Source organism: Dipodomys spectabilis, unplaced genomic scaffold, assembly GCF_019054845.1.
Source record: "Dipodomys spectabilis isolate Male_0828 unplaced genomic scaffold, ASM1905484v1 ptg000329l, whole genome shotgun sequence".
In the NCBI taxonomy this organism is placed as follows: Eukaryota; Metazoa; Chordata; class Mammalia; order Rodentia; family Heteromyidae; genus Dipodomys; species Dipodomys spectabilis.
Window position 1 is genome coordinate 5,864,225 of NW_024871006.1, and position 21,626 is coordinate 5,885,850.

Genomic DNA, 21,626 nt, shown 5'->3' on the forward strand with positions numbered 1-21,626 from the left:
TAACAAAGTGGGGCGTCCTAAATTACGGGGTGCTGGGGATGGCCTTTGTCGTTTTGGCCCGCAAGGAACGTGGCCAGCGCAGGGGTCGAGGCCAGAAGTAAGGACGCATCCGAGGTGGTGGTGGACCTCGGAGGCCCTGCCCGGGGTGAAGGGACCTTTCAGCCTGGCCCCGGGGGATTGTGGAGCGCCAGGCTGGCAGCCCCACCCCCTCCTGCTCCTCAGCCTTCCCAAGGGAGCCCTGTGCAGAGGACAGCTTAGCCAAGCGTTCATTTTTACTTGAGGAAAACATGACTCCCATGTGCAGTCCAGTTTCTCTCTCTATCCCTGATTTGAGGCTGGCAGGCCAGGTCCCTGCGGGGACAGTGGCTCCCTGGTGGACCCTGGGGTGAGGGGTAAGGACTTGGTTCTCTTCCTGCCCCAGGCCCCTGCGCCTGCTGGAGGTGGGAAGGGCCCAATCACTGCCGCCCTCCACCGCGAGGACACGGGCGCTGATTGGCAGGTCCCCTGGTTGGCAGGTGCCCCTGCCTGAGGCCAGCAGGCAGGTCAGAGGTTAAGGGGCTGAATTGCCCGCTCTGGGCTGGTGGCTGGTCACACCTGCGTCCTCTGGCACCCAGTGTTTGCACTTATTGTAAATAACACCTCCGGTTCTCTTTCTCTGTCCCAAACAGAAAGGCTGCGGTCCGGGACAGGCAGGGACCTGTCCACCGGAGCACGGCGGGCGAGGGGGTGACCAAACCCTCCACCCACCCAGGCGCCTGGCGCCAGGCACAGCTGGGCACGGGTGGCCCTCGCCTGTAATCCTAGCCACCCAGGCTGAGAGGTGAGCGTTGAGAGTTCCAAGCCAGCCCAGGCAGGAAAGGCTGTGAGATTTTTATCTCCAATTACCCAGCAAAATGCTGGAAGTAAAGCTGTGGCTTAAGTAGTAGAGTGCCACCATTGAGCAAGAAAGGGAAGGGTCGGTGCACAGGCTGAGTCCAAGCCCAGTACAGCACCCCACCCCACCCCCAAAAAAATAAAAGTGTAGCAAAGGTGGGTCACCCTCTGTGGGTGCTGAAGAACAGTGTCCCCCTCCCCAGGAGCATTTCCCTAAAGCTGAGCACCCAGAAGCTCAGAAAACCACACAGAGAGAAAGGAACGCACTGTTGGCCGCGTGGACGCTGGGCGGGCGGGGGCGGGGGTCACAGGTAAGGGGAGCGTGCGAGGCGCGGGAAGAAGTGCGCGCGGCGCGCTGGGGTTGGGACCTGAGGCCATGGGGGAGGCACGCGCTGTGGGTTGGCTCAGATTGCCGTGACGGAACGCTGGGGGCTTGGGGCTTCTGCCCCAACCCTCTCCTGTCTGTGGGGTCTGTGGGCCAGGCTGTGGACTCAGCTCCGGGCCTCCCTGGTCCCCACTAGGCTGGCCTGTGACGTCTTGGTGTCTCTTGGGCATAGACATGTCCCTCTGCCCCCTCCCTGTGCCCTCCCTTTCTGAGTCCCTGCCTCTCGTAAGGACACTTGTCATTGGATTTAGAGCTTGCCCTAAAGCCAGGATGGAGCCACAAGGTGACATTGCCAGGTGTGACTGTCAGGGCCGGACATAGCAATGCAGGCTACCGCTCCGTGGGCACGCCGCTGACCTCCAGGGCAGTTCCAGGCCTCGGGCAGCCCTGGTGAGGACCAGAAAACTAAGCCTGGCCATTCCAAAAGTGTGGCTGGAGTGGCCGCTGGCTTCGTGGCCTGTCTCCTCTCCCCAGGTCTGGGGGAGGAAGCTGACGCCCAAGGGAACCTGGATTTGGTCCCCTGCCCCCCCCCCAATTTGGTCTAGGCCCAAAGTGGGTGGGCCCAGATGGTACCCCCACCCATCTGCTGGGGGTGACGGGACAGAGCTGAGAGCTGAGGAGGACTCGGCAGCATGCCTTCCCCAGCCCAGCTCAGGCAAGGACCCTCGGTCCCTGACAGACCCTTCTAGAATCTTCTCAGGGTCTAGCCATGGCCTCTCTACACAGTGGTTCCCCTTTCTCATGGAACCCCACTGAGCCCCTTCCTGGATAGGTCCAGCAGGACCTGGGCTGGGCAGGTCTGGCTGGAGCTTTGGGTCTGGCTAGTTCACCAGAGGGCCCCTCCCCCGCCCCCACACGGCCCAAGGAGGCCTGGCGAGGGCCTGGCTTCTGGGTGCTGCTCTGCCAGAGCTTGCCCTCTGCCCTCTGCCCTCTGGGGTCACTGTTCCCTGTAATTAGGCCATGGCTCATATTGGCTGAGGGGCAGAGAGGCCCTCCTGGCGTTCCAATGTCTCTGGCTGGCTTGATTAATGGCGGGCTCCACCTGGACTGAGTGGCCTCTGGTGCTGGTGTGTGTGTGTGTGTGCTTTTCACACAATTACCCCTAGTGGGGTGGGAGGGGGAGTCTTCTCTGCCTCCGTGGGGCCCAGGCTGGGCTGCTGGTCTCTGTATTAAGGATCTGGCCAGGAAGAGCGGGGTGCAGGGAGCTGTGGTCTAATGTTATTGGCGGGAGGGGGAGGACCACTAGGGAACCCTGTGTGTGTGTGGGGGAACCTGTGCTTAGACCTGGAGGGGAAATGCAGTTCCTGTCCCCCCCCTCCCCCCCACGACCCAGGCGGAGTGTCTGGGCTGCCCGAAGGATGTGGGTGGATTAAAGCTCAGGAAAGCAGGCCTGGTCCTGGGATGCCTCTCCTTTGAGGTCCCTGCGCTGGGGGCTGCGGGGTTGTTTTTGAAGTCATCACCACCTCCCCCTGCCTTCATCAACTGCTATTTATCAGGGAACCTTTGACCTGAGGAGGCCCCCCCCAGCCCGCCTCCCCCATTCCCTCCAGCTTACAGGGAGAGCTGCACAAAGAGTTGCCTTTTTGCCTCCCCAGCTACCCCTGAGCCCTGGGAATCCTGTCCCCAGCCAGCCAGGAAGTTCTTCCTTCCATCTGCCCTCAACCGCTGAGCCCATTTCCCCTGCTGCCACTATGGTTAGAGGTTGGCAGAGATGCGCACCCCACCCCCAGCCGATAGTGACAGATGGCAGTGGACGCATCGTGACAGGTATCCATGATTTGGGTTTTTTTGGGGTCGGTTGTGGGACTTGAACTCAGGCCTTGGGCACTCTCTCTGAGCTTTTTCTCCCAGGGCTAGCGCTCTACCACTTTGAGCCACAGCTCCGCGTCTGTATTTTTGCTGCCTCATTAGAGATAAAGGAGTTTCATGGACTTTTCTGCCCAGCTGGCTTTGAACCACGATCCTCAGATCTCAGCCTCCTGAGTAGCTAGGGTTACAGGCGTGAGCCGCCCGAGCCTGGTGAGGTGGCCGTGTTCCTCCATCATCATTTACTGAGTGTCTCAGAGTGGCTTTAAAGCCTTCCCGAGGCCACCCTGGGATGCCAGGACCAGGGCTGGAGTGGGGAGGGGAGGGGCTGGGCAGCAGGAGGAGGGCCCTCACCCCTGTAGCATAGCCTCTGGCCCTGGGTGGAGAGGCTTGGTGAGGAGAGGCTGCCTGGGGCTGTCGGATGGGCTCTCTGACCTTAAGTGTGGTCCCCCAAGACTTCAAGTTGGGGTACCCCCCTGTAAGGCAGGGCGTCCACTTCCTACCTTCTGGGGCAGTGTAGTGATTACACTTTGCCCCAGGTAGGCGGGATGGAGGGGTGCTTAGCGAGTGTCCGTGTATGAGTGTGTCTGTGTGAGTGTGTGTGGCAGGGAGCCCTGGGGCCTCTGGGGCAAGGTGCTTGCTGTCCCGAAGGCGGGTGGAAGCCTGTGTTGAGGTCCGGGGCTAAGGACGGTCTGGCCGGCGGCGGAGGCCCTTCCAGGGCAGTGTGGCAGGCTCAAGACACCCTCCCCTCCGCTCCCCTGCTCTCCCCTCCCCTCTCCCGCCCTCCTCTCCCCTCTCCCGCCCTCCTCTCCTCTTTAACTGTTTTCAGGGCGCTGGCTGGAACCCAGGGTCTCACTCGCCAGGCCTCTGATCCCTCCTCTCTCCCTTCTCTGCTCCGTGCATTTGTGTCTAAGGCTATGCATCACACCCTACGCACAGTGGGCAGGGGCGGGTGGTGGTGCTCAGGACGACGTGTTCTCCTACCGTGGTGGAATCTAGGAGTCCAACATCGAGGTGGGCGAGGGCCGTACCCTGTGGAGCCCTCTGTGGGACAGGCTGTCCTGAGCCTCTCCCGGCTCCCGGATGCTGGCATCTGTCTGTCCACACGTGGCTCTCTGCTCGTGTTGGTGTCTTTATGCGCTTCCAGCCAGTCCCAGGGGCTGGGCCTCAGCTCAGGCCCTTGCTTGGTGCATTACAGAGGTCCTGTACAGGCAGGCCGGGCCCAGTCCTCGGGACGTAGGACTTAGAAGTAGGGCTGTGGTGCTGTTCACCCCTCTATATTTGGCCAACCTGGAGTGAGTACCAATCTGCCAATTCTGGAAGGATTCCATGGAGATGTGGCTGGTGGGGACTAGTACCTATGACCTTGCTTCCAGGCTGTTCGAGAGCTTCCCAGGGAGAAAGGGGCTGATGGGCTCGGGGAATGGGAGCAGGGCTGGCAGTACCGCTCAGTGCAGGGCACTTGACTCCTATGCCTGAGGCCCTGGGTTCCATCTCCAGGAACAACAGAGAAGAGATCCTAAGAACCAGCTGTTGACCGCAGCTGCACCCCATTGCCTGGCTGCTTGCTTGCTTGTTCTCACACAGTGAGGGTTGAGGGCTGCCAGACCCCTGTCCTGCGGGGGGGGGGGGGAGCGGGGGGGGCTGGGGGTGGTCCCGGGTACCAAAAGCCATCTAGGAGCCCTGCCTGGAGACCTGATGGGATCTATTGAAGGCTGGAACTCATCCTGTCCCCAAAGTTGTCCCACCATGGCGGGGGGGGGGGGCAGGGCTGGGGTGTGGACACCCCAGTGTGAGGAAGGCCTGCTGTGTTATCTCCTTCCGGCCTTCTACAGGCAGGCGTGGCCTTCAGGAAAGGCCGTGGGTGGAGGCAGAGCTGGGTCACTGAAGGTCAGCTGGTTTTCTTAGCCTTGGTGAGGCCGGTGTGGCCACCGTGGCCTCGTCCCAGGAAGGAGGCCCGCAGAAGCCCTGTGATGCCTGCTGCCGGCCTTCCAGGGACCCTGGGCTCTGCAGAGGGTGGTTATGTGGGCACGGAAGAACTGCCAGCACCATGGCCGAGGAGCTGGGCAGCGTGGGGGGGACTCAGAAGCTCCCCGGCACCATCCCTGTCCAGGGGGGGGTCGCTTGCTGCCAGCCCAGCATAAGAGGCATGGTCTGTGACAGGTTCCGGACTATGGTAGGGTGCTACAACCCCGGCCACCTTCAGCTCTGAAAGGCGAATGCCTCTCAGCTGCCCCTGCTTGGCCTCCCTGCCCAAGCCCCTGACCGGAATCCAGGCCTCTAGACCTGTCCTAGAGGATTCAGAGCATCCCAGCCTGGTCTTTGAGGGAGGTGTCATTGTGTGTTTGTGCATACGTGTGCGTGCATGCCTGTGCATGGGACTTGAACTCGGGGCCTGGCTGCTGTCTCTCAGTTTTGTTGTTCAGGGTTGGCTCCCTGCCACTTGACCCACAGCTCCACTTCCGGCTTTTTGCTGGTTAATTGGAGATCAAAATCTCATGGGCTTTCCTGCCTGGGCTGGTTGAACCTCCCTCCTCTGATCTCAGCCTCCTGAGTAGCTGGGACCGCAGGCATGAGCCAGCCGCTGTATGTGTTCGTAACAATCAGGCAGTGTGATGTAGATCTCTTCTCCCTGCTTGCTGGTGCTCTGGGAATGGTAGGAGGGTTTGAAGTCCCCAGGCAGCCCCTCCGCAGCTCTGCGGAGGGTCCTGCCTCCGCCCCTCCCCACTGATCAGAGCAGGGTCCAGGCCAGGCCAGCTCTCCATTGAGATGGACCGGACGGCCGCCTGGTCTCTGGAGTGTACTCGGCAGTCGCCCGGCAGGTTGTGTGGTGCAGCCTGTGGGTGGGCTTTCCCCTCAGCGCAGGGCCGCTACAGGCAGTTGCTCCCTCCTTGCTTACGTCATCTTCCCCGTTTCCTGGGCCCCCAACCCCCCCCCCCCCCCAGCTGCTGCTTCATCTTGCCAGGGGAAGCATCCTGGAGCCTGGGCTCAGAATCCCAGCAGCTTCTTCCTGTGGGGCTGGGGTGTGTGGGCTGCTTTTGACCTTGGTCTCTGACATTGCTGTGCAAGACAGTTGTCCCCAGCTGGGGCAAGGCCTTTGCAGCTCCTCCCCGAACCAGGAAGTGCTTTCCGTCTGGTGTCTGGAGCAGGGAGAGGCTCCCGCAGCCTGTGGTCAGAGCTGGGCCTGAACAATGGTCCCTTGTGCCGGCACATTCCTCCCTAAACAGGCCCAGATCCTGGCTGCTCCCCACTCAGCCCCCAGACCCCTCCCTCCCCACAGGCTCTGGGAAGGTTTGCATCTGGAAGGAGGGCGGCTCTGCACTCTTCATGGAGCCTGGGAGGGTCTGGGAGATGTAGGTACTTTAAGGAAGTGGGCCGGGAGTGGGTGTGTCCAGCCTGGAAGGGCATCCAAGCCTGCTGGCCGCACAGCTCCCTTACAAAAGTACAACTGTCAGCCAGGCTCTGGCTAACGCCTGGAGTCCTAGCTACTCAGGAGGCTGAGATCTAAGAATCTCAGTTCCACACCAGCTCGGGCAGGAAAGTCCATGAGACTCAACCACCAAGAAGCCAAAAGTGGAGACGTGGCTCAAATGGTAGAGTGCCAGTCTTGAGAGGAAAAAGCTCAGGGACAGCATCCAGGCCCCGAGTTCAAGACCCAGTATGGACACATAAACACACACACACACACACACACACACACACACACACAGCGCAACTGTTTTAGTGTCTGAAAATCCTAGCCACCCACATTTGGTGCTGGTCTATGGGAATGTGGCAGGAAGATCTAATGAAGAATATACAGTGTGACTTCGTCTGGAGTCATTTTTGGCTGGGTGTGAGCGGGGTGTATGTGTAAACTGCACATGCGTGTGTGACATGACATGAAATTAGGAATTTTTTTTTATATCCTGCTATTTTTACTTAAATATTCTCAGCAGTTCTCCTCTCTCCAAAATGTGGTTTTGATGGCTGCAGGGCCTCGGCATCTGGGGTTAGGGGCCTGTGTGCACGCGGGGATTAGTTCCAGTGTTGCAATGCTAGCACTGATGCAAGTATCCGAGAACATAAATCTTTCTGTACGTCTCATTTTTCCACTCCAGAATACATTCCCAGAAGTGGGCCAGAACTTACAGGATTTGTCTTGGGGCTTGTGGTACAAATTGAGGAGGCCTTAGGGAGGCAGACGTGGCTCAGATATGGCTTGGGAGGGACCTGAGGGAGGGTGAGCTCCCGGGGCAGGGGGCCAGACCTGCAGTGCGGCCTGCCTCTGTGTTTCCCGAGTTTACAGCGCCAGCTGGGTGTCCTTGCCTGACCTTTCGCGGTGCTCACAGGTCCCTCAGGTACAAAGTGGGGGTTCCCGGACGGTCTTGCCCTTGCCGGCGTCCTTTGCCTACCTCTGTGAGTCAAGAGGATCTCCTGCAGTGCGCATGTGCATACAACCAGGAGGAGATACTCAGTGCTCCCAGTGGGTGCTCCTCACAGAGTCCCTGGGAGAGGCCATCCCTTGGGCCACCTGCCTTAGACAGCTGCCAGTCTTATTCCACGGCCAGTATCCCCAGGTGCCTCTAAACAGACACTGTTCCTCCGTGCCGTGCAGAGATGGGAAGCGTGGACAGAGACCAGGTGTTCTGGGGGGGACTGGCATGGGTGTGTGTGGGGGAGGAGGGGTGAGCCTGTGCTGGGCACACCGCTGGAGGAAGGCGTGTGTGTGGAGAGGCCTGGTCTCCATTTCTGGAGCGGTCTGCACACCAGAGATTGGCCGGAGCTGGCGGCCAGGTCTGCGCTGGAGCTGCCGCCGTGGCTCGGTGGGACACACTTTGCTTTTGGTTTCTGGTTGGCAGCTGAGGGGTGCTCGCAAAGGGAGGGGCTCTCGGGAACCAAGAGGAGCCCTTGGGGCAAACCCGTGTCCAGGGTCTGGTCTCCCACCTGGCTGTGAGGAACAAACACCTGTTCCAAGGGTGGGCAGGAGGAAGACCCCTCCTAGAGGCCCCTGGACAGGCGTGCTGTTGGGGGCCAGACTTGGGGCTGAGGATGTAAAGCGGGGGTGGGGAGATTGCCTTGGCAATCTGGGGACCATGGGAAGACCCGGCTCTGGACACTGAGCTTTGGGCGTTGAGGTCAGTAGACGTGCACAGGGTCCTTGGGCTCCGCAGCTCTGCCAGCCTGGGCCCAGTGGGACCCCTCCCCGGCTTCCTGGCTCAGGACTCCGTGGCTTTGTTGAGTAAAGCCTGTGGGTGCGGCTTTCAACTACTGCACCGCCTGGCGTTTTGCTAGGGTTTGCCTTACCATAGGGCAGCTAGTGTTTAGTAATCTGGAGGTGCAGAAAAATCCAGATGTCTAGAGTGCCCCCCCTTTCTCATAGGAGGACTTGAACTATGGACCTTCTTTCTTGGCCCTTTTTTTTTTTTGGTACCAGTCCTGGGACTTGAACCCGGGGCCTGGGGCCTGTCCTCATTGAGCCTCTTCGTGCTCAAAGTTAGCATGCTACCACTTGAGCCACAGCACCCCTTCTAGCTTTTCCTGAGTTTATTGGACTTTTCTGCCTGGGCTGGCTTTGAACTGTGATCCTCAGATCTCAGCCTCCTGAGTAGCTAGGATGACGGTGTGAGCCACGGGTGCCCGGCTTCTATGCTGTGTTGAGAGGTGAGAGGTCGGCACTGCGGGCGCCCGTGTCTGCAGGGTGGTGAGAGCCGAGCGACCCCTGGCAGGGGACCCAGACACACTGACACCCTGCTGCCATTCACCGCCTCTTCCTGGGCTTCCTGGGGCATTTGGGCCACGTGGCCCAGGCCTTTGTTCCTTCTGTGTCCACCAGGAAGGAGGGGTGCCTGGGCTGGAGCAGGTTCCCTCACGAGTGCCTTGGGTGGGAAGCTAGGGGTTCGGGCGCCCGGCTTGGGGACCTGGGCTTCCTCTGCCTCTGTCCCCGGCCCCACCCTTCCGGCTGTCTGCCCCTAAAGGACGCTTTGCTGCTTCACAGATGAGCGCCGTTTGCCTTGATGGGAAAGACCACTGCGCCAGGCTCCGCCCCAAAGCATCTCCCAATCTACTGTTGGGGGCGGGCCATGAAGCCCAGGGTTCTGGTGAGCCGGGAAGGTGGGGGGCCAAGACACTGGGTCCCCCCCAGGAAGGAGTTGTTAAGTGCTCCCGCTACGTGGGCCCCTTCCTGTGGTGCGCGCGCGTACTCGGTGCCCCAACAGCTGGTTCTCATTTGGCGCAGGGACGGGGGATGGGCGGGGGGAGCAGGCCCTGCCCAGGTGGCTGCGGGGCCACGGGTGGGAGTCGGGGCGGGGAGTCAGGGCCCCGCGCCTGATGGAGACGAAGTGCCAGGAGAGGGTAGAGCCTTGGCACTGGTGTTCAGTCTGGCAGTGCCATGCTTCTGGTGGGGAGGCCGTGGGGTGAGGCCCGGTCACCCCAGGCTCTGCTGTGGGGGCCATGGCCCGGCTGCCTTTTCTGCGTGAATCTTCAAGCGTAGGCCTTGTCCTGGTGGGGTGCGCAGTGGCCCATGGTGTCTGCGTGTGTGCGTGTGTGTGTGTGTGTGTGTGTGTGAGAGAGAGAGAGAGGGAAAGGGAGAGATAGGAGGAGGAGGAGAAACCTTACCAGCTTCCTGCCCTCCGTGCCTCCACCAGCCCCGTGTGGCCCGTCCCTGGCTCACCCCCTGCCCCTCACCGCTCACCACGTCCCGCTCCCTATCTTTCAGCCTTGAAGAGATCGTTTGAGGTGGAGGAAGTCGAGCCGCCCAACTCCACCCCACCCCGGAGAGTCCAGACTCCCCTTCTCCGCTCCACGGTGGCCAGCTCCACCCACAAGTTCCAAGACCTGGGTGTGAAGAACTCGGACCCCGCGGGCCGCCATGTAGACTCCCTGAGCCAGCGCTCGCCCAAGGCGTCCCTGCGGAGGGTGGACCTCCCCGGCTCCAAGGCCCCCGAGCCCGTGTCTCGACGCACCGAGCTCTCCATCGACATCTCCTCCAAGCAGGTGGAGAATGCTGGGGCCGCCGGCCCCTCCCGATTTGGCCTCAAGAGGGCCGAAGGGCTGGGCCACAAGACGCCAGAGCCGACCCCTCGCAGGACGGAGATCACCCTGGTCAAGGCCCAGGAGTCAGCCCACCGCAGGATGGAGGCACCCGCCGCCGTCGACGCAGCCCCGAAGCGGATGGAGATCCAGATGCCCAAGCCAGCCGAGGCGCCCGCCTCTCCCCTCCCGCCACAGACCCTGGAGAGTTCCGAGCTCCCCACGTCCCAGCTGCAGAGCCAGCTGGAGCCCAAGCTCCCTGCCGCCGAGGGCCCGCCCAGGCACCCGGAGCGTGAGTAGAGGAAGCCCTGGGGGCTTCAAGGGCTGCAGGGGTGGGAGGGGGTGACGCAGTGGGGGAGACAGAAGCGCCCCAAAATGCAGGGTGGTAGACAGAGGCACGGGCACAGGGAGGGGACGGCAGCAGACAGCTGGAAACGGTATCTGCGATTCCTGGCCTCTTGGTCAGTGCTGGCCACACCGTGCCCTCTGCCGGGGAGGGGGGGACTAAGGGGCACTGCGGCCTTCTCGGAGGCATGCACACCCCGTCCCCCAAGCCTGCTGCCAGCCTCGCAGGCTGAGCTGCAGGACCTTGGAAGCTGAGCTGACCCCAGGGGCAGGGCTCAGGACTCGGCAGTGGTTGTTGGACGCCGCCAAGAAGCGGGTTATTCTACTTTTATTACCTGTCCACGTTGCGTGCAGTGGACTGTGTTCACCGTTTTCTAGCTAGAGCTCATTGGCACCGCACACCTCTCGTGGTTATGTGGTCACCACCATCCATGTCCAGAACTTTCCACATTCCAGACAGGAACTCTGCCCCCATAAACCAGTCCCCATCCCTCCGCCCCGGACCCTGCAGCCCCACCCTGCTTCCTGTCCCCATGTGACAGCCCAGGGACCTCGTGTAAGTAGAAGCACATGGACTGGGGTGTCTCACCGAGCACGATGACCTTGGGGTTCACTCCGGGGCTTCCTGGTGTTACAGCGTGTGGGACTTGAACTCTGGGCCTGGGAGCTGTCCCTCAGCTCTTCAGCTCAAGGCGAGTACTCTACCACTTGAGCCACAGCGCCACTTCCAGTTTTCTAATGGTTTATTGGAGATAAGAATTTCACAGACAGGCCGGGCGCTGGTGGCTCACGCCTGTAATCCTAGCTACTCAGGAGGCTGAGATCTGAGGATCGCGGTTCAAAGCCAGCCCGGGCAGGAGAGACCGTGAGACTCCTATCTCCAATAAACCACCAGAAAACCGGAAGTGGCGCTGTAGCTGAAGTGGTAGAGCGCTCGCCTTGAGCTGAAGAGCTGAGGGACAGCGCCCAGGCCCAGAGTTCAAGCCCCACGGCCGACAAAAAAAAAAAAAAAGAATTTCACAGACAGGTGTTCCTGCCTGGGCTGGCTTTGAACTGAGATCCTCAGATCTCAGCCTCCTGAGTAGCTGGGATTATAAGCCAGAGCCACCAGTGCCCCAGCTTGAACTTCCTTTTTAAAGACTGTGTAATACTCCACTGCCTCTTGTGTAGAATGTGAATGGGTTGCAATACGGTCCTGTAAGCCCTGCTTTCAATTCTTTTGGTTTTCCTTGCTTCTCCATGGCTGGTGCACTTGGGGAGGGGTGGAGCTGGGCTTGGGGTCTCCTGCTGGTGTCCACTCGGGGAGCACCTGAGCAGGGTGACTCAGCTGGCTGAGATCTGGGCTCCTTACTGTGCAGCCAGGGACCCCGGGAGTCTGCACAGGCGCCCCCCATATGTGGTGCCGGGGCTGCAGGCCGCAGGGTACTGCCGGGTGCCTGGCGTTGGCTCAGAAGCTCTGGTGTGTGCCGGATGCAGCCCCTCTCGGGACGAGGTGTTCACGCTCGCTGAGTGAAGGGGACCCCAGGCTCTGAAGACAGCTGACTCTGGGGGGAGCGGGTAGGAGCCTGTGGGCGGGGCACAGCTCAGCCCCACCTTTGCCAGGAGTCTGTCCTATGGGCCCTGTTCTCTGGAGGGGGCCGGACCGTGGCCACCGTGGAGGCAGCAGGCCTGGAGGACCAGCTCAGGAGCACTAGGGAGTCTGGGTGGGGGATGGGAAGACAAGCGGTGAGGGAGGCTGCGCTCGGCCGTGGGATTTCTGTGGGTGGGTGGGTGATCCCTGGGGCCACACGGGAAGTCCCGCCCCCGGAGTCCTGGAGGGGGAGGGCAGAGAGCCAGGGCCTTCCCCTGGGCCGCGTTTCCAGATGGCATGGCAGTGCTGGGGGGAGGGGGTCCCCTCTGAGGGCCACGGCTCCACACACGGCCAGTCTCCTCCGTCACTTCCTGACCATCTTTCCTGCGGGCCCTGCTGTCCATCCGCTCTGCCCCTTTGATGGTGGCTGGGCTGGACGTCCCTGCTTGGATCCCTGTGTGGCCATCTTGTCCCTTGTGCCCGTGGTCTGGCTGGTATGGGGGGACGGGGAGCGAGGGGCTCCTTGTGGACACTGGCCTCTCAGCTTCTGCCTCCAGAGTTGCTCCCAGCCTCAGGAGATGCATTCTCTCCCGGGCCTGCCGGGCTCTGCCTGGCCCTCCGGCCTCACCCTTCCTCCTCTGCCTGTGCGCTCTTCTCTGTCTCCACACCTTCCTCCAAGCCCTCGCCCTGCCCGCCCTGCCCGCCCTGCCCTGCCCTGCCTGCCTTGCCCACCCTGCCCACCCTGCCCACCCTGCCCTGCCCTGCCCTCTGCCCGCCCTGCCCTGCCCTGCCCGCCCTGCCCTGCCCTGCCTGCCTTGCCCACCCTGCCCTGCCCACCCTGCCCTGCCCTGCCCTCTGCCCGCCCTGCCTGCCCTGCCTGCCCTGCCCTGCCCTGCCCTGCCTGCCCTGCCTGCCCTGCCCTGCCTGCCCTGCCCTGCCCTGCCCTGCCTGCCCTGCCCTGCCCTGCCCTGCCCACCCTGCCCTGCCCGCCCTGCCCTCTGCCCTGCCCTCCCTGCCCGCCCTGCCCTCTGCCCTGCCCGCCCTGCCCTGCCCTGCCTGCCCTGCCCACCCTGCCCTGCCCGCCCTGCCCTGCCCGCCCTGCCCTGCCCTGCCTGCCCTGCCCACCCTGCCCTGCCCACCCTGCCCTGCCCTCCCTGCCCGCCCTGCCCACCCTGCCCTGCCCTCCCTGCCCGCCCTGCCCTGCCCACCCTGCCCTGCCCACCCTGCCCTGCCCTGCCTGCCCTGCCCTCTGCCCTGCCCTGCCCTGCCCTGCCCACCCTGCCCTCTGCCCTGCCCTCCCTGCCCACCCTGCCCTGCCCACCCTGCCTGCCCTGCCCACCCTGCCCGCCCTGCCCTCTGCCCTGCCCTCCCTGCCCACCCTGCCCTGCCCACCCTGCCCACCCTGCCCTCTGCCCTGCCCTCCCTGCCCACCCTGCCCTCTGCCCTGCCCTCCCTGCCCTGCCCTGCCTGCCCGCCCTGCCCTGCCTGCCCACCCTGCCCGCCCTGCCCTCTGCCCTGCCCTGCCCTGCCCTCCCTGCCCACCCTGCCCTCTGCCCTGCCCTCCCTGCCCACCCTGCCCTCCCTGCCCACCCTGCCCGCCCTGCCCTCTGCCCTGCCCTGCCCTGTCCTGCCCTGCCCACCCTGCCCACCCTGCCCTGCCCTCCCTGCCCGCCCTGCCCTCTGCCCTGCCCTCCCTGCCCACCCTGCCCACCCTGCCCTGCCCTCCCTGCCCGCCCTGCCCTCTGCCCTGCCCTCCCTGCCCACCCTGCCCTGCCTGCCCGCCCTGCCCTCTGCCCTGCCCACCCTGCCCTCTGCCCTGCCCGCCCTGCCCTCTGCCCTGCCTGCCCTGCCCACCCTGCCCTGCCCACCCTGCCCTGCCCTGCCTGCCCTGCCCTGCCCTGCCCTGCCCGCCCTGCCCGCCCTGCCCTCTGCCCTGCCCGCCCTGCCCTCTGCCCTGCCTGCCCTGCCCTGCCCTGCCTGCCCTGCCCTCTGCCCTGCCCGCCCTGCCCTCTGCCCTGCCCGCCCTGCCCTCTGCCCTGCCTGCCCTGCCCACCCTGCCCTGCCCACCCTGCCCTGCCCTGCCTGCCCTGCCCACCCTGCCCTGCCCACCCTGCCCTGCCTGCCCGCCCTGCCCTCTGCCCTGCCTGCCCTGCCCTCTGCCCTGCCTGCCCTGCCCACCCTGCCCTGCCCACCCTGCCCTGCCCTGCCTGCCTTGCCCACCCTGCCCTGCCCACCCTGCCCACCCTGCCCTGCCCGCCCTGCCCACCCTGCCCACCCTGCCCTGCCTGCCCTGCCCTCTGCCCTGCCCTGCCCTGCCCTGCCCGCCCTGCCCTCTGCCCTGCCCTGCCCTGCCTGCCCTGCCCACCCTGCCCTGCCTGCCCTGCCCACCCTGCCCTGCCCGCCCTGCCCTCTGCCCTGCCCTGCCCTGCCCGCCCTGCCTGCCCACCCTGCCCTGCCCTGCCCGCCCTGCCCACCCTGCCCTCCCTGCCCACCCTGCCCTGCCTGCCCTGCCCTGCCCTGCCCTGCCCTGCCCGCCCTGCCCGCCCTGCCCGCCCTGCTTCACATCAGTGTTGATGAACTCCTGCCTATCCCTCAAACCCCCTATACAACCTTCCTGTGAGCTGGAAGTGCCTTCATTTTCTCTGACTCCTGAGCCGATTTGTAGCTTTTGCCTACTAAACCTGGGTTTGGCGGGGGATTTTCATTGTTTGTGTATCAACCATCTTGCTTCTGGTGGACTTTTTTTTTTATGTTTAAGAAAAACTAGGAAGAAACCCAAATTTACCCATAAGGCTTCACTACTGCAGTTGGGTGTGTTCTTTTGAGTTCTTCCATTACCCCTGGAGCCCCTTGAGGGTAGGGTCTGGTCCTGAAGCAAAGCAGTCGGAGACTCGCGTTGGAGCCGGATGTGGTGGTTGCACTGCTCAGGTGGGGCCTCGGCATCTCCAGTTCCGTGCGTGGCCTGGGCCCAGCAAGATCCACAAACTGAAGTTGGAGGAGTGGCCTGTGAGCGGATGGCCTTCTGGTGCATTGTAGGCTGACACAGGGACCCCAAACCCCCAAACCGGGCACGTGCTCAAATGCTGTGGTGTCGGCTCTGCCAGGGGTGGGGTGGAGGTGTAGTGCTCTCCAAGGGTACACTGGATGGGTGTTTGCTGGGGAGGGGCGCCTGGAAGGAGGGAAGGGGAGGAGCCCCAGGGTCTCTGAGGAGTCCCGGGGTCTCTGAGCTGGTGTTGTGGGGTGGGCCGTTGGTGTCTGCGGTCTCTGGGTGTGGCCGCAGCCTCTGGGGAGGGTGGGCTGCCCCTTCCCCACAGCACCTCACTCTGCAGCAGCAGCCGCCGTCTCCCTGGGCGTCCTTGTAAAGTGGCATTCGTGCCCGTGGGCTGGTGCCCTGCCTTCCCGGGAGTTGCCAGGGCCTGGAGCTCTTGGTGTGGCCAGGCCCCGCCCAGGAGCCTCTCTGCCCTCCTCCTGGCCTCAGTTCCGAAGCTGGGTGGGTTGGGGCTGCTGCCCAGGACGGCTGGTCTCTTCTGGGTCTAGCTCAGCCACTGGGGGACCAACAGGACAGGGGCAGGTGCGTCTTTGGGGGTCTGGGCAACGGGCTGCTCATAGCGCAGGCATGGTGGTGTGGCATGGCGCCCTGCTGCCTCCAGCGCACTGCCTGCACTGGGCTGGACCAGGGGCAGAGGGCGGAGCGGGAAGGAGCTCCAGGCGGACACGTAGGAGCTGCTGGGCTCCACGAGCACTCAGGGCCCCTGGAGAGGACTCAGCGCCGGGAGAGGCCCTGCGCAGGGAGTCGGTGCCAGGCCCAGCCTGGTGAGGGCTTGATGCCAGGGAGCCCACCCCAGGCCCCCAGAGACCCTAGGCAGCCCCTGCAGTAAAGGATGCCCCCCCACGTGGTTTGGGGACCCTGTGGCCATGCCCACCCCAGGGCCACCCAGCTTTGTTGTCCCTCCCCACACACCAGGCCTGAGGTGGAGGCTGGCTTGTATGTGGGAGCTCCTCCTGGGGTCTGCCTGTGGGCACGTGGCTGGCACACGCACACTCCTGTGTGTGGAGCTCTGCGTGTATGTGTGTGTGTGTGTGTGTCCTGGACACGCAGGAGGGACAGGGGTGCTGGCGGTGGTCTGAGCCCCTTGGTTTTCCTCACCTGCCCCGGAGACCTCCAGCTTCCAGCTGGGGAAGCAGAGCTTCCTACCCACCCGTCCCCCTTCTGAGCTGACCCTGGAGCCCCCCACCCGTGCAGCTGGGAGGACAGGAAGCCCCGACGGGGAGGAGAGGCCAGCCAGGTGGACCTCCTTCAAGGTGGGCACGGCGGGGGGCAGCGGGGACAGACCCTGTCTCGGGGGCCCACCAGCGGCCTCGCTGTCTGTCAAGCTGGGTGCTGGGTCGGAAGCCGGGAGCTGCAGCAGGCCTTAAATAGATGTGGCGCACAGCTGCAGGGGGGCGGGGGCTTCACGGGCTGGGGCCCTGACCACCCGGCCGGACCCAGGATGGAGGCTGGGGGTGAGGGGCAGACACCTGGCATTGAGTGGGCCTCCCTGGGGCTCAGCCCGGGAAGCCGGGACAGCTGCGGTGGGAGCTGTGCCCGCAGCCACAGCCTCCCTGTCCAGGACAGCTGCTGGGAGCCAGTGGCCACCCGCTGGGGCGGGGTGGGGCGGGGCGGGGCGGGGCTGGGGCCGGGCAGCCCAGGCCAGACAGCCTGGCTCTGTGTGGCGGGGACAGAGGCCGCATTCAGTCTAGAGGAGGCCCTCGACGTCCAGCCGGCTCCCTGAGTGCGCAGCCCCTGACCAGACTCCAGCCCGACGGGAGGGCTTGGGCCGGTGCCAGGAGGCACACGCTGGCCCTGTGCGTCCCCCCGAGGCCCGCAGGGGGCCTGGGCTTGCCGTGGGTGTGATGGGTGAGGTCCCCTGTCCCAAGGACTCACATGCCATGTGTGGCCAGCCGGCCCAGGACGGGACTCTGCTCCAAGTAGCCCAGGAAGGGGTTAAAGCAGGGCTTCATTCTTGGCCTCTGCCCGTGCTGCCGGGGAGACCCCTCCTCTCCTGCAGTGAGATCCAGGGGTCACCCCGTGGCTGAGCCTCACTTCTGTGGACAAACCGTTCCCCAGCTCAGGGTGGGCCTGCCCCTGGCTCAGACTCCCGAGCTCCCCAGCCCAGACCTCAGCCTGCCCAGCAACCCCGGGCTGCCCGCCCGTGCCAGGCCCAGTCACCCACCCACTGCCCATTTCCTCCTGGTCAGAAGCAAGTGTGATTCCTCTCACATAGTGTCATCGGAATGGAAGCAGCCACTGGCACAGGCTGCCAGGTGCTGGCCCGGGGCTGTGGGTGAGAGGCGCCCAGGGATGGAAGGCAGGCACCGCCCTCCGTAACAAAGGACACACGCCTTGTTCAAGTCTCCGGCCAGGACCTTCTGTAACTGCCTGGCGTCCAGACCCTGGTCACTGTGTCCTGTTCTTCCTTCCTGTAAGGAGGAGGGAGAGGGGGAGAGGAAGGAAGGGGGCGGGGCTGTGTAAATATACAGGCATATAGAGCCTTTTGCATCTAGTTTCTCATTCCTTGCATTTAGTAACACCACGCGGCCTCTTTGTGTTTAGCATTATAGATTCAGCACGTTCACTTTCTCTTTTTTTTTTGTTCTAACAGTGGTGGGATTTGAACCTAGAGCCTCATGCATGCCACATCAGTAGCACATTCCTGTGGACAATAAAGATGTCTCTGTTATTCTTGTCTAGCTTTTCATGGTGCTCTAGCTCTGGTGGGATGTGGTGGCACTTGCTCGTAATCTCAGGAAGCTGCGGAGCTCAACCTGGGCTGTGTGGCCAGGCCTCCTCTCTCCCAACCGCCCCCCCCCCCCCCAAACCAACAAACAAGCAAAAAGAAGCAGCAGCCGCGGGAGCATCCGCCCACTGGTGCCTGTGTCCTGTGACTGGGGCTAGCTCTCAGCTGAGAAGTTTGCACCTGCATCCGGGCTGCCTCTGACCTCTGACCCGGCCACAGGAGCTCCTGCCAGAGCCCCTCACCCGGGCTGAGCCGCTGGCTGAGGGCTCTGAGATTTGTCTTCTTTAGTATGGGATTCTGTTGGTACTGCCCAAGGCGGTTATGAAGAGGAAAGAATGGGCCCCGGCACCTATAATCCTAGCTACTCAAGAGGATGAGGTCTGAGGATTGAAGTTCAAAGCCAGCCTAGGCAGGAATGTCCTTAAGACTCTTACCCTCTTACTAACTAGTCAGAAAAGGCGGAAGTGGTACTGTGGCTCAAGTGGTAGAGCACTCGCCTTGTGCTAAAAGAAGCTGAGGGACGGCGCCCTGAGTTCAAGCCCCAAGCCTGGCAAAAAAAAAAAAAGGAAAGAAGGAGCTGCTGGTGAGGAACCAATGACCTAAGGCCCCTCTTGCAAGGCCTGTCCCCTGAGGCGTCCCCCCCCCCCCCCCCACCGGGGAGCAGGCCTTCAACACAGCACTCAGCATCGGGACTCTGCAGAGTAGCCTTTCATAATGTTTACAGGTCATCAGCGGCCACGGTCTCCGCTCCCTTGGGCTGTCCGGCCTTCTCTTATCGGACTTCTTCTCCTCATTATTTGTAAGAGTTCTTTGTACACTTTTGTCTGACTGGTGCGAAGGTTTGGTTTCCAGTCTTGGCCTTTTCTTTTATGGCGTTTGCTTCCTCACAGAAGAGATTTAAGGCTTTTGTCTTCGCGTTTCTGCTTTCACGTGTTGCTTCAGAAATGTGGGTCGCGCTGCATTCCAGCACCGTGGCGCCCTGTGTTTTCTTCTGGTACTTCTGTGGTTTTATTTTCGTGTACTGAAATCATTAATCCATTGGAATTCATTTTGGTTTTGGCCTGGAGTTGGGGCTCTGCGGCTTTTCAGGGATGTGTGTCGTGAGCGTGTTTCGTAGCCTGTAGGGTGTGTGCGTCTGCTATTTTTATCAGTTTTGTGACAGTGCTGTGCTGGCCCAGCAAAAACTGCTGGATGTGTTTCATTTTTCCTCTGTTCTGGAACATTCTCACAGCCATACTTGTCATCTCTTTTTAAAACTTTTAAGGATCTATCAGTGACAACATGATACTTTTGTGGGCATGTAATGCTTTAAAAACTAACCATCTCTCCCCCCCCCCCCCCCCCAATTGGGACTGTGAGTTCTTGGGGCTAGAGGAGGCTTTTTAACTTCTTCTTCAATTTCTTTTCTGGCTGAGGAGACTGAGATTTGGAGGATCACACAGTTCAAGGCCAGGCCAGGCCCAAAGTGTGAGAGTCCCTCCCCTTCTCAATTTGTCACAAGCTGTGTGTGGTGGTTCATCTGTCATCCCCGCCCAGCCATGCGGGCTGCATAAACAGCAGGACCATTGTCCAGGCTGATCCTGGCAAAAAAGACACCCTATTTGAAAAATAAAGCAAAAAGGGCTGGAGGTGTGGCTCAAGGGATAGAACACCTGCTTAGCAACTACAGTGCTACGCAGGCGCATGCAGGCGCAGAGTGGGCCAGAGGAAGAAGTTCAGAAGCAATGACCCGACAGAGATGTGAGGACCATGAGCAGGGCCCAGTCACTTTTACAGGAAGAGCTCTGAGCCCGCAGTGCTTGTTTCCTGGCTCAGTACTCCTTTGTCCAATGAATCAAGAGGGGGAAATATATACAGTACTTGAAAACTGTATCCAGAGGAGTGAACATGTTAAACACAACTATTCCTGGGAATGAGCATTTGTTGCCGTACAGAAAACCACGGTGGGTCCCGCTGCCTCACACTGCCAGCCCTGTAGCTGAGTTCTGCCACCCCTTCCCCCCTTCTTCCCCCCCCCCCCCGCCCCCCCACTGCCTGTCTGCTCTCCCCTGGGCTGCTTATTTGAAATCTTGTCTAGGTTTTGTTGTGTGTTTGTTTGATTGTTTGGCAGTACAGGATTTGAACTGGTGGCCTAAGCCTTGCTAGGTCTCTTTATATATCCAAGCTGACCTCCAACCCTTGATCTTTCTGCCTCAGCCTCCACTGTGCTGGGATTATAGATGTGTGCCACTATGCCTGGCTTTTGTGATTTTTGTTGTTGTTGTTGTTTTACAGTGTAGACTGGTAAGTTTGTTAATCTTAAGATAATAGGTTGTCTACTCATACACGATTGAGTGTATCTGTGGATGTGAGGCAGTAAGTTAGCTTACCATGACTGGATGCAGTGGAATAGCAGCTGGTGAGGAGGAGAGACTTGCTGGACTGTGGCTTGGGCAGTGGCCTGTGTACATCCCGGTGGAACACTTGGCGGGGTGGGGGGACAGCTCACCTCATGAGAAACAAGAAGATCCCAGTAGTTTGTTTTACGCAGGTACCAGGGCCAGAACTCAGGGCCTTGAGCTTTTCTGCTCATGGCTGGTGCTCTACCATTTGAGCCTTCTTTCTTTCTTTTCTTTTTTTGTCGGTCGTGGGGCTTGAACTCTGGGCTTGGGTGCTGTCCCTGCACTCTTCAGCTCAAGGCCAGCACTCTACCATGTGAGCCACAATACCATTTCCGGTTTTATAGTGGTTTATTGGAGATAAGAGTCTCATGGAGTTTCCTGCCTGGGCTGGCTTTGAACCATGATCCTTGGATCTCCTGAGTAGCTAGGATTATAGGCATGAACCACCAGGGCCCATTTAGCCATGTTTCTAGCCTGGCTCTTTGCTGGTTAATTGGAACTAAGAGTCTCATGGCTTTTCTTCCTGGGCTGCCTTCAAACTGTAATCCTCTGGATCTCAGCCTCCTGAGGAGCTAGGATTACAGGCATGAGTCACCAACTCCTGGCTTCATGCACTATTTTTAAAAACTGAAGTTAGGCCAGAAAACTTGCATGATGATCCAACAGCAGACTTCAGAGACAGGTTCCAGCCTGGCCCACGCATGCCTTACCCTAGCTCTAGTCCTGTCCTGCCAGAGAGGGTTGAGGATTGAGGTGTTAATGAGTTTGGCTTTGAACTTGAGAGGCTGAGGCCGGGGCTCGTGGCAGGTGGTGCAGGGCAGGAAGGAAGGAACTCTCATGATGAGGGCACCCAGAAGCCGCTTGGAGGCCCTTAGCAACCTGTGCTGTCTGGGCGCTACCCTGTGCAGTGTGTGACCTGGGCTGGCTGGCTGGCTGGCTGGCTGGTGTGTGTGTGTGTGTGTGTGTGTGTGTGTGCGTGCGCGTGCACTTGCGTCCCACAGAGACACGACCCGGTGGGAGCAGGGGACTAAAAAGGGGGCCGTGGACCCTGGGCCCTTCTGACAGGTGCTGATGGGGTGGGGGACTGCCAGCTGAGGGTGTGGCGGGGTCACGTGTGCATGAGGGGGCTGCCTGGAGCCAGCCTCCCCCGGAGCTGGGCCGGCATGGGCTGGGCGCCCGGGAGGAAAGCCCCTCCATCCTGTGCCTCTTCACGCACAGGTGCCGGTCAGGTGCTGGCAGCTCATGCCTGTAATCCAAGATACCTATAAGAGGCCGACATCTGGGGTCATGATTCAGAGTCAGCCCAGATGGACGGCTGGTGTGTGAGATGCTTCTCTTCAATTAACCAGCAAAAAGCCAGAAACGGAGCTGTGGCTCAAGTGGTAGAGCACTAGCCTTGGGTGAAAAAGCTCAGGACGGCGACCAGGCCCCTGAGTTCAAGCCTCTGGATAGTATGCAAAACAAAAACAAAAAGCACC

The 21,626-nt window shown here is 61.6% G+C and overlaps 1 protein-coding gene across 5 annotated transcripts in view; it reads left to right on the forward strand.

Moving 5' to 3' along the window:
- Positions 1-21,626, forward strand: part of Septin9 (septin 9) — a 139,176-nt gene that overhangs the window by 63,239 nt on the left and 54,311 nt on the right. For 4 of the 5 annotated variants that reach the window (XM_042702655.1, XM_042702659.1, XM_042702658.1 and 1 more), the window contains one exon: positions 9,762-10,367. In XM_042702655.1, coding sequence (XP_042558589.1) covers positions 9,762-10,367 — 606 coding nt within the window. Of the gene's footprint in view, positions 1-2,946; positions 3,026-9,761; positions 10,368-21,626 lie in introns of those variants that run through there. The other variant, XM_042702656.1, reaches the window with a different exon arrangement.